Genomic DNA, 11,288 nt, shown 5'->3' with positions numbered 1-11,288 from the left:
TGTACAAAAACTACCAGCCTTACACAATTAGGACGCTAGATGCCACTGTTGCACGTTGTATAGAGTGAACCCTTATGCCTGAACAACTAATAAAACACACTGGCAGCAATCTGAGCATATGCTCTTTTTAATATATTTGAGATTTATCAGTCTCCACTCAATCTATAAATCCTATATAACCTTTTTTTTTCAGAACTAAATAGTAAACTCAAATTCATGATTTTACTGTAAATGATGGTCTTGTCCTTGTATAGGCTATATACGACAATGCACAATATCCAGCTTTAGATCAATTTGATTTGATTTTGTTTACAAAATGATGTCAAATTTAGAGCCTAAACTTAAGTTTAATAATAGTATCTCCACACACTATGTGGAATCTATGACTGATGCCTCATAAAATTAAATGGTGAATACCTTTTAGTTAACACAAGATGATGCAGACTAGCAGCTTAATAGACTGCAGACTGCATCACTACATTTTATTGAAGTTAGTGTGTACAAAATGTTTTATAAGAAATAGTATGTGAAAAGTTAAGGTCAGTGTTAGGAGTTTTTCAAGCTTTCATTGTCAATATTAGCCTACGTATTCTCAAAGGAATATTCTCGAGTTTTTGATAATTCCAGTGATTATATATATCTAATAAATACACACGTTATCAGCACAAATGAACCCCAATCACATCTGGGTCATTCCTGGGATTCTGGAATATTTCAGTTCCCCAGAGTTTCTAAAGTTCACCAAAATTAATTGTTAGAAGCTTTTCACAAAACTTTGGGATGCTCATTATAATGTATAAAATATAGAATAAAATAATGTCTTATCTCTCTCTTAAACTGTTCCAGTGGTACTTCACTGAGTTTGTACTTATTATAAAATTATTAACAAAATGTGCATAGTATCTGTGATTGTTGACTACAATGTAAGCATGTATGTGTGTTCCTTTCTTGTAATATATATATATATTAAAAAAGCTAAATATTTTATAAAAACATATGTCCCTCAGTCTGAAGTGAACACACTAACCATTCTACACCCATAATAATTAAGACTCCAATCATATGTGACATCATTTCCCTGAATTTGTGCATGTTATAGTACTGTCAAGCTTAACAACTCAACCCAGTCACATAAAATTAAGATGGAAAATTATTACTTTTTCAGCATTTTATTTTAATCCATAACTATGTACAATGTACTTGTTTTATAGCTGCCACATGGTCAACTCTCCAGTGGCCATTTTGAGTAAAAAACCACAACCCGTCACAAATGTATGTATTTCTCTTTGTTACAGGTTTGTAAACTTGTGACAGGGTTGAGTTATTTGCTTCATTTATGAATAATTTTAATGAAAAAATATTAAATAGTCATGGTTTCAGTAAATATATGTACTCCAAAATCATGACAACTCAAATTTTTGTTTTAAATATAATTTTTGATGTAATGTCAACTAAAACGTTGACAAGCATCATAAATAAATAAAAATTTACCCACATTTGCAGCAGAAAGACAGTGTTGGCCATGCAGATACAGTATGTTGAGCCAGAAACAAGGGGACAATATCAAAGAAATTGAAATTAATAAAAAAAAGAAAAAATTAAGGCAATCCCTTCAAATGTTTTACAGTATTCAACGCCATCACACCTTGTCACATTAATATTTTTTGAAAAATATAGGGAAGACAATTAACTATAATCATGTTAAGGGCTAAAACAATAAAATTGTGGTTTTAGTCCAAATTGTAAATTAAAAATATTTTTTTACACAAATAATGAGACCGTAGACACACAATTTTGTATATTTTTAGCTTCAGTCGTATAAAAATGTGACAATTATGATAAATATTACATTCATTATCATTAAATTGTTATCAGGGAAACATGAGCAGTATAGTACATGTTTGTTTTATAACCATTTTTGTGTCAAATTCTTTTTTAACCAATCCCATTATGTCCGTTACGGGGTTGAGAAAAAAAAGGAGTAAAGGTGGGAATATATTATTTTTTTGGAGGTTAATGATGTGGGGTGTTTAGAAATTGAATCACATGTAGTTGAAAAACATGTATAGGCCTAGTTGTAATCTTACCGAATAATAGGAATGACCTACCTACCTTTATCTTGGCTGTTTCTTCATAAGATATGTTTTCAGTGGATAGAATGAGTTTCAAAACTGTCATTTACACTTCTATTTAATCTATAGCTAATTTGAAAAATTACCCCCAGTGTTTTAAAATAAATAAATAAATTATCAATTGTGGGAAAAAAATCTAATTTTAGGTTAAGGTTTAACATAAACCTTTGTACCTAATATACTTAATACAAAAAGACGCTGGCCGTGACAAATGACTTTGTAATGTGCAAAGGAAAAGTCGTACGACTTTTTCCACAATGTAATTTGTCCCATATAAACTACAAACAGGCTTAGACAAGCGATATGAAATAGTATAACTTTTTTGCTCTTGTTGTTTGTAGAGACATATATATTTGTCTGTGGTTGAACCTATACAGCATTTTTGCTTCTTCTAAATGGTCTAGGATGCCGTCCAAAATGCTGTCTATGAAGGCAGCTTCTCAGGATTTGAGCCACGGCCGGCCAGCATGTGTCGTTGAGCGGGGTCCTCGCGTACACAGGAAGGGAGAGTGCTGTTAGCAAGCGGACGCGGGCAACTGTAAACAACTCACTTTTATAAACCTCACAAATCAATCATACCTCATGCTGACTTGCTCGTCCATTTGCATGGCTTTTGAACGGTTTCTTTAACACCGCGTTTGGCTGTATACCCGCAGACTGTTCTATTATTACCGCAGGTTTGCGTTGCAGAGCTGGGATGCAAGCAGCTAGAGAAGCGCGCAACCGACTGTACGTTACAGCTAACGCTTCTTTCAATAGGAACCGCTTAACTTTCTTCATAAATGCTCTCTCGTCTGTATTAACATTATAAAACATATATTGAATGACATGTGGTGTGTAACCGGGTGAAGTAGTACTAATTTTACCGTGACCAATGGTTTAAAGGGGTTTGTTAGCGTGGCGACGGTTTGTTTTCTCAGATAGCATGTCAGCTAACACTAGCTCTTTAACATACTCGTACGAAAAAGCTCAAAACTTTTGACGCCTGTAAAAAAAATGTATATCGGTCTAAAACAATTTCTCTGAGAATATTCATGTGAAACTAATTTAAGCGATGGTGACATCCTATCTTAACTATACTAAGGTAAATTTGGCTAGTTAAAAAATAAAACAGGAGTGTAGTTGCCATATAGAGTATTGTAATGTTAAAATACTTGGAATGGAGTCAAAGTTTACATAAGTCTTTGAGCTGGCTGTACCAGTACTATGGAAGGTCCTGGAAATGTCAGTGCAATACAGATGAAGGCGCACAACTGGATAACTGATGGATACCAAAAACTGCTGAGATTAATTAACCAAGAATCAAATGGTGATTACAGTTAAATTCTTTTTTATTTTTCAGATATTTTGTAGATCCTGAATGTTAACTTAAACTGTGATATGGTTTGATGCCTGTTAATTCTAGTATTTGTTTATTATTTTTACATTTATGTGGCCTGCATATATTTTGATTTATTTTTCTTTACATATTATTGCTTCAGGTTTTGAATGCCTCCTATCATGGGTGATATGAAGACCCCTGATTTTGATGATCTCTTGGCTGCCTTTGACATCCCTGATGCGACCAGTCTGGATGCCAAAGAGGCCATACATGGGAATCAAGATGAGGGAGAGGGACACCTGAAGAACACAGATATGTGTATGGATGCCACGGTTTTGATCCCTCACCCAGTGCCTACAACCGATGCCCCTGCTGTCAGTGTTATAGTAAAGAACACTAGCCGCCAGAACTCCTATGAAAATCTCTTGGAGAAGGAGAGTTCTCATTTGGGGCACCTTTTACAAAATGGGTTCAAGAGTTCAGCAGGCTCACTGGAGGCACATCCATCCAGCTCTCCAAGGCTGGATAACTCTTCTGTCAATGGAGACTGCTTAAGACATTCCATGGAAAAGATTCTTGTCCTCTACAAGAATGGAAAAATTCCCTCTCTGTCAGCATCTATGCCTCAGTTCAGCCCTATATCCAGTCCAGAATCTGAAGACATTCATAACAATGGAATCGATGACCGTCCAAAATCTGCAGAGGCCTCGTACTTCCCATCTGATTCACTCTTTACATCCTCACCTCTTCCTGTTTTAGACCATCATGGAAAACCAGATGGGTCCAGCTTGACATGCAATGAAAGACATCCTGGTTCAGAATGTTTGGATGATCTTGGGTATGATGGCTCATCTTTCAAAGAGGATACAGTTGAACAAATTTCTGAGACAAAAAGTGACAGCATCCAAGATTGTGAAACAACTCCTGAGATGAACATTTCTTCTTCCCGTCCATGTGTCAAAGCACACATTTCCAGATTGTCATCTTGCCTTGATGCATTAGCAGCCCTTAATGCTGAAAAGAATCCAGGTGGGCAAACTAATTTAAAGGACTTCCCAGTTACCCCAAAAGAGACCATGAAAATGAGTCCAAAAATAGCAATATCGCCAAGGAGCCCAAGAAGTCCTCTGGAGGTGGTGAAACGTTTCGCGAAACAGCCTGACAGTCCAATGAGTATATGCAGTGACAGCAGTGGTAAAGCATCTCCAGCTGTCACTGCTGGCTCGCCTCCAGCCATCCCACGAGTCAGAATAAAGACAATCAAAACCTCATCTGGAGAAATCAAACGCACCGTCACAAGCATATTGCCAGATTCTGAAACAGAAGATCTTACATCACCGTTTGGGTCATCGCCGTCACAGTCCTCAGTTGAAGATGCCTTCTCGAAAACATTGCCTTCGTATCATTCAGATGATACTATTTCAGAGGTCATTTTTGAAGATGGAAAGCAGGAAGCCTCAAAGACACCTTTAATGGGGAGCAAATCCAGCATGAAGTCAGTGTGGAACTCTAAAAAACTTCAAACTCAAAATAATGGTCATGCTCTAAAGACGACGCAAGGTGGCAGCAAGCAAAAGAAGGATGCTTCTGCTCAGATTGGTTCTTTTGCTAATACAAACTACCTACCGAAGGCATTACACTTAGCAAACTTAAATCTTGTGCCACATAGTGTAGCTGCCTCGGTTACAGCAAGATCTTCCACTAATAGACATGAGCCCTCTCATTTATCATCGTCAGTGGTGTGCAGTTCTGTACCATTGGTGCATCAAGTTAAAAATGTGTCTCCAAACACACGAGCTGTTGTTCCAAATACTGCTGCTCGAACTTTAAACAGACTGTTGAATTACTCAAACCCAGTGCCAACATATGTTCCTGACCTGAGTCCACCACCAGGCACCAATATCAAGCTCCCACTACAAGGCTATTGCTGCCTAGAATGTGGAGACTCGTTCGGGCTGGAAAAGAGTCTTGCTTACCATTACAGCCGTAGGAGTGTGCATATTGAAGTCGCGTGCACCCACTGTTCGAAAACATTGGTGTTTTTTAACAAATGTGCTCTCCTGGCACACGCACGAGATCACAAGAACAAAGGCATGGTGATGCAGTGCACTCAATTGTTTATGAAGCCCATTGCTGTTGACCAGATGTTGGCGCCCACCAAGCCTAAGAAGTCTGTAAATCAGATACATTGTGGGAACACCACCTCAGAGTCGGCCAAAAGCCAAGTGGTATTGCCACTTTATCCTGACAAAGTTATTAAACATGGATTCAAATGTCTGGACTGTAATAAACAGATGTCAGACTACACAGCACTTGCGGGTCACTATCAGAGATCAACGGTGGCTGAAGGTCTGGTGAGTCAGATCAATGAACTACTGGAATCACAAAGCATAACTTGTCATGTAAAATTATTACAAAAGCGACAAATCATTGTTTTTATATAAGTCAAGTCAGTGACATGTTCTTTTGACTATATTAAATACATTAAAAATGCAATTCACACCTACAATGACTGCCACTTGTGATACTTTCAATTTCTGTATTAAATTAAGACATCTTTGTGGTTACATAGAATGAAAAACACTTAATTGTATTTTGGCATAATATTTTTGTACTATTTTTCTTTTTATATATATGTGTGTGGGTAATTAACTGCTTCACTTTCATATTCTTTGAAAAACCTCTGTGCAACAAGTTTTATGCAGAAAAAAAAGCATAGAAAGGACCCCCATTATTGATAAGGTAAATAAGTCTATGAAAATATCAGACATTTTAAATTTTTATGCAAGGCAAGATGAGTTCCGATGGGGTATGTGATATTTTGATTATGAATTTAAATTATATATATATATATATATATATATATCTCAAACATTCTAAGTTATGTATTATTTAAAAAACTTTGCAGAAAAGTAACACTTTCTAAAATATAATAAAATATTTTATATAAAAGGATTAAATAAATATACTTTAAACCTCATAAAAAGTATATACATGTGTGTGTGGAATAATGTTTTTGAAAATTATGGTAAAGTTAACCTATTTTGAAGGTGTAAAAAAGAAATGTAATTTTTTACTTGATGGGACATTGTACTATATAGAGAAAGAGAGTGTTTTTCAAAACTCTGAAAACAATGTAAATACAAAGAGTACATTTCTAAAAACTTGGCGCGTGTAATATATGAACATGTGACACGTGTTTTCCTTTGATGAAGGAACTTTTCCTTGCATTTCTTGTGTTTGCTTTCTTTAAATGCAGATGTGCAAGGTTTGCTCAGTGTTGCTGCCCAACAAGTGCAGCTACAGGGCCCACCAGCGCATTCACTCACACAAATCTCCTTACTGCTGTCCTGAATGTGGGGCACTCAGTCGCTCAGTGGACATCCAGAAGCATGTAAAAGAGAATTGTCTCCACTATGCCCGTAAAATTGGGTACTCGTAAGTACCTTGAACTGTCACCTTGAACTCTGTCACCACAAATGAATGTCCCCTCTGAGACAACGAATATCTTTTGTGTTGTTTACACACTGTCCCTCTTTCTGATGTGCTCAAATTTCTTTCAGGTGTCTGCATTGTGAAATGCTTTTCATGTCCTTGTCCATCTTGAAGAGTCACATTGAAGAAAAGCATTGTGAGGTCTTCTATAAGTGCACTAACTGTCCTGTAGCCTTCAGATCTTCTGATGGCTGTCTGATGCATGTAAAAAACAAGCATGGTGGCAGTGAACCCAGCCATCAGTAAGTGCATCTATTGATCTGTTACACCGTAATTTCAGTCTTAATACATTTTTCCTGAACTGTACTGAAGAGTTACTTGTTTATTCTGTGCAGGGTGATCTACAAGTGTTCCTGTGAAACAGTCTTTAAGAGGAAGCAGTTGTTGTATCAACATTTTAATCATCGTCTATGCGTGTTCAAGTGTCCAGAGTGCACTTCATTCTTCCCAGAGAAACTACTTTTGGTGCATCATTTCAAGGTTTGTAACTGCTTGTAGAGCTGTTGGTCATTGTAGTGTGTAACTGACACAGTTTCTGTCATCTAGTGTAATTGGGAAAATAAAACTAATTGTAACTTTAGTTTAGTTCAGACTAATAAAATGCTTACATGCACTTTAAAAGTCTGATTTAAATCAGGCTAAAGCAAAAATATGTCGTCATGTACACTTCAGAGTCAAAGACCAGTAAAAACACTTTGTAGCTGGATTATAACTGTGCATGTAAACTTATTAAGGGAAAACTTCACTGAATAATGTGTATAGTATGTGAAGAAGTAACAGGTGTGAGATTATTCCATACATATTTTATACATAATGCTTCTGTCTGGCACTACAAGACATTTACTTTTAAGACATTTAGCAGATGCTCCTTAACAGCTTACAAAAAGTGCTTCATATGAGACTGTTGTGATCACCAGATGGTAAGCATACAATTAACATTATTAAGTTAAGTACTTCCTGTACGTAAGCAAGTAAGTGCTGTCTGGATAAATCTAATCATGTACATATACTGTATTTTCCGGAATATAAGTCACACATTTTCATCATCTGAAATGTGCTACATCTTTTATTTCCAAACATCATATATAAAGCAATTAGCGTCAAGCATGCAAAATGCAAAATACACATTTGTATCCCAAATGTTTTTGTGTAACACATTTCCCACATGCTGGTAGTTGTAGTTTCACTTTTTTTCTGGAAAACACACTACAGTAAAACCTAGCAGAAATAAACAAGCCCATGCAAGAGTCTTTTTTAAGTTAACCCAAGTATGTTTTTCTACATGATCTGCGTGAGTTTGTTTGCATGCTGGGAGGCACGTAGTAAAGATGAGAGTATGTCACCTGTGGTGGGGTGCTTCCAAATGACAGATGGTTGTTCAGTGTGACACCAAGGTTCTTTGTTTGTTTGTGTGTGGGTGGGGGCATGATTGATTTGTCAGTTACAATAACTTTTAACAAAATCATACAAAACTCTTCATTAACATGGGATATGGTCTGTTTAGATAGCAGGCTAAACAAAATAAATGGAAAAGGAATTTTGTAGTATAATACTGTGGCAGATGAAAGTGCCAGGAGAGATTTTTGTTATCTTCTTGTAGTTGCATTGTGGAAACATTGAGATCATTTATTTTTGAATATACCACCGCTATTTCCTACGCCATTGTACTGCCACAGCACTAGAGATGACTCATCTCATCAGTGCTGACCTAAAGATCAAGTGTTGTATTGTATTACTCCGATATTGAAAAAATTATTAATATTTAAAATGTGAAATAAATAGTCTTTTTCATCTGCAGACTGTTCATGGTGGCGTTTTCAGAGGTGAAGCAGAACAAAGCCCCAAAAAGACAGAGACATCAACTCCAAAAAACCTCCAACCTAGGTTGACCAAACCAGCTAATGAGGTCTGCATGAAGGGAAGAGAGAGTTCTGCTGCACAGAAGTCAAGTGCTGGAGTTAGTATGAAGAACGCTGGTTGGACCTGTGGAGAATGCCTCCTGTGGGTCTCTGACAGAGAGACCTATGTCAATCACATGAAGACCAGCCATGGCAAGGTGAGTCCCTTTGCAGCTAGGCATGTAGTAAATCTTCACATATGAACATGCTTGTTTTTTGCAGTTGATAAAAAGGCATCCATGTCGACTATGTGAAATATCCTTCAATTCACCCTTGAGTCTTAAACGACACCTTCGCAGTGACCACGATGGGAGAAAGAAAGTTTACACATGCTGGTAAAATCCCTATACTGTAAAATTAAAAAAGAAATTTGATATTCAAAGAAGTTTCATCAACTTTGTGTTGTTTCAATTAAAACTCCTGAAGGTACTGCACAACTGAGAGGTTGTCATTCTCTAAACACTCAATGCTGAAGAAACACATCAGCTTGATGCATGGAATCAAGAACCCAGATTTTAACCAGATGGCAAAGCTAATATCTCAGGAAGTGGTCAAACCCACAAGCGAGGTAATCACAAATGCTTTTTTTTGTTTATTTTGTACTTCAAGTATAGCATATTCATCTGCATATTTCTCTTTCAGAAACGGAAAAGAAGAGCAGAGGGAGCTCATGGAGCAGCAGGAAACAGGGAAACATCATGCAGCGTCCCTGGCAAGCGACTTAAGCCACTTTATCGCTGTGCCAAATGTGGCTTTACCTCTGAAGACCAGGTCCAGTTTCAGGAGCACTTACCTCAACACAGAACCGACAGTGACGCACCCCAGTGCCAGCACTGCGGCCTTTGTTTCACCTCTAAGTTAGCACTCAGCAGACACCTCATTATTGTACACAAGGTCAAAGAACCGGAGAAACGTGAGGACTTTATCAATGCGGACACTGGGACAGGACAAGAACACTCATCAGACTTGAGCGATGAAACCACACCACTTTCAGGAAAAAAGACTGGCCTGTCCACAGAGGATGAGCAAAGCAAACTCCACAGTGAGCTCACAGACACACAGGCATCATAAACAAGTGGATTTGAGGGAGAAAAGGCCTGAACAGAAGAAAGGACTCCTAAAGGAAAGCTGCTTATCAACATAATTGCAAGAAAATGGTTGGTGAATATGCAGCTGATAAATGTGGTAATGCAAACAAACATGTTGCCTTACAGTGAAATACTATATCTCATGTCATTAAGCAAATATATGAAATAATGTTTAAAACAGACACTCATTCAGAGTTTTATTGCATTATTTGGATTAACTTAACTGTTAAATTCATGCAATTATTTGTCACTTTTTACTGCTTGTCCATCCAATGTATGTGGATAATCATAATTTATTTTGGGGTAATTGCAAAAGCATCATGTCAGTGTGTTGCAATGTTTGGCTACAGAACAAATGTATGTTTTTGTTCATGTACCATGTCAAACCTGTCTTGGGTACATTACAATGCAGGAAATGTGTGTGTTACTTAATGTAGCCATAAGTGAGACAGTCATGTTATATTTTGGCTGTTTTCAGGGTCACCAAAAATGCTGAAGAATTTAGTACCTTTGATGGTCAATCTTTAGTGGTGCTTATGCTGTGCTGGTCTCAAAGGAAGGGCATGTCTGATGTTTATTTTATATTTATTAGGTAGCGTGCTTGTATTACAAACTAAAGATCTGTAACTGTATTGCTACGATGGAGATTGTTATTCTAAAAAGTATTCACTTAAACCCAGGTATCTGCACTCAGAGAAAATATATTTTCATATTCATTTCATGTAGATTACTAGTTTCAATCACATTTGTATTCAATGAGCCATTCTTACAATCAAATTTAGCACTTTTGTAAATGCTTGTATAGAGAAAAAAAATGCATATTAAAGACATCAGATTCTCAACTTTACAGTTTGTGTTATCAGCAGATGTTTTATGTTTTGGTGGCCTTTAAAAATGCAAATATTACTTTTGTTTTTGTCATTTCTTCGTTATTCCACCGGTAATGTTTCATGTTAAACCTTTATGTCTGATACGTTTAAATCTGCAATGAGACGATTTTCTTAGTGTAGCAAAACTCCTCAAATTTATTTATTTAAATGAATCTTTCTCTGGATAGGTCATTTTATTTATTTTTTGAGTCAGGTGCTGTACAGGTACATACCTTAAAATCTTGGCTACAAAATGCTGCTATTGTCTAGGAAAGATTTAACACACTGACCTTTTGTGACAACATGCCTCACTAGCAGCCTGGGAATGTTTTATTGTGTTTACTTGTTTGCCGAACGGCTGTTGCAAGACAAAATAATATTTTAGTTTGTTGAACAGGATTGCCAAAATTAATATAATTCAAGAGCCATCTATTCCATCCACGCAGCTCTCACAAATCTATTTTTTTTTTAAACGACAACCTATC

The 11,288-nt window shown here is 36.7% G+C and overlaps 1 protein-coding gene across 1 annotated transcript; it reads left to right on the top strand.

Moving 5' to 3' along the window:
* The first annotated feature begins 2,606 nt into the window (after window positions 1–2,606).
* LOC113118500 (zinc finger protein 592-like) lies at window positions 2,607–10,781 on the top strand. The gene is made up of 9 exons (XM_026287727.1): window positions 2,607–3,441; window positions 3,614–5,807; window positions 6,713–6,891; window positions 7,017–7,190; window positions 7,284–7,428; window positions 8,747–9,004; window positions 9,069–9,181; window positions 9,273–9,414; window positions 9,489–10,781. The coding sequence occupies exons 2-9, from the start codon at window positions 3,621–3,623 to the stop codon at window positions 9,915–9,917; spliced, it is 3,627 nt and encodes a 1,208-aa protein (XP_026143512.1). The 5' UTR covers window positions 2,607–3,441; window positions 3,614–3,620; the 3' UTR covers window positions 9,918–10,781.
* The last annotated feature ends 507 nt before the right edge of the window (window positions 10,782–11,288 follow it).

This window comes from Carassius auratus, chromosome 18 (assembly GCF_003368295.1).
Source record: "Carassius auratus strain Wakin chromosome 18, ASM336829v1, whole genome shotgun sequence".
NCBI lineage: Eukaryota > Metazoa > Chordata > Actinopteri > Cypriniformes > Cyprinidae > Carassius > Carassius auratus.
The sequence above is the reverse complement of the archived record's forward strand: the minus strand, read 5'-3'. Positions and strand labels throughout refer to the sequence as shown.

Bases quoted from the DNA above. Each gene is read 5' to 3' on its own strand.
- LOC113118500 (XM_026287727.1), top strand. From the start codon at position 3,621: ATGCCTCCTATCATGGGTGATATGAAGACCCCTGATTTTGATGATCTC. The intron at 6,892-7,016 runs GTAAGTACCTTG...AATTTCTTTCAG, and splicing joins GCCCGTAAAATTGGGTACTC to GTGTCTGCATTGTGAAATGC. The intron at 7,429-8,746 runs GTTTGTAACTGC...TTTCATCTGCAG, and splicing joins TTTTGGTGCATCATTTCAAG to ACTGTTCATGGTGGCGTTTT.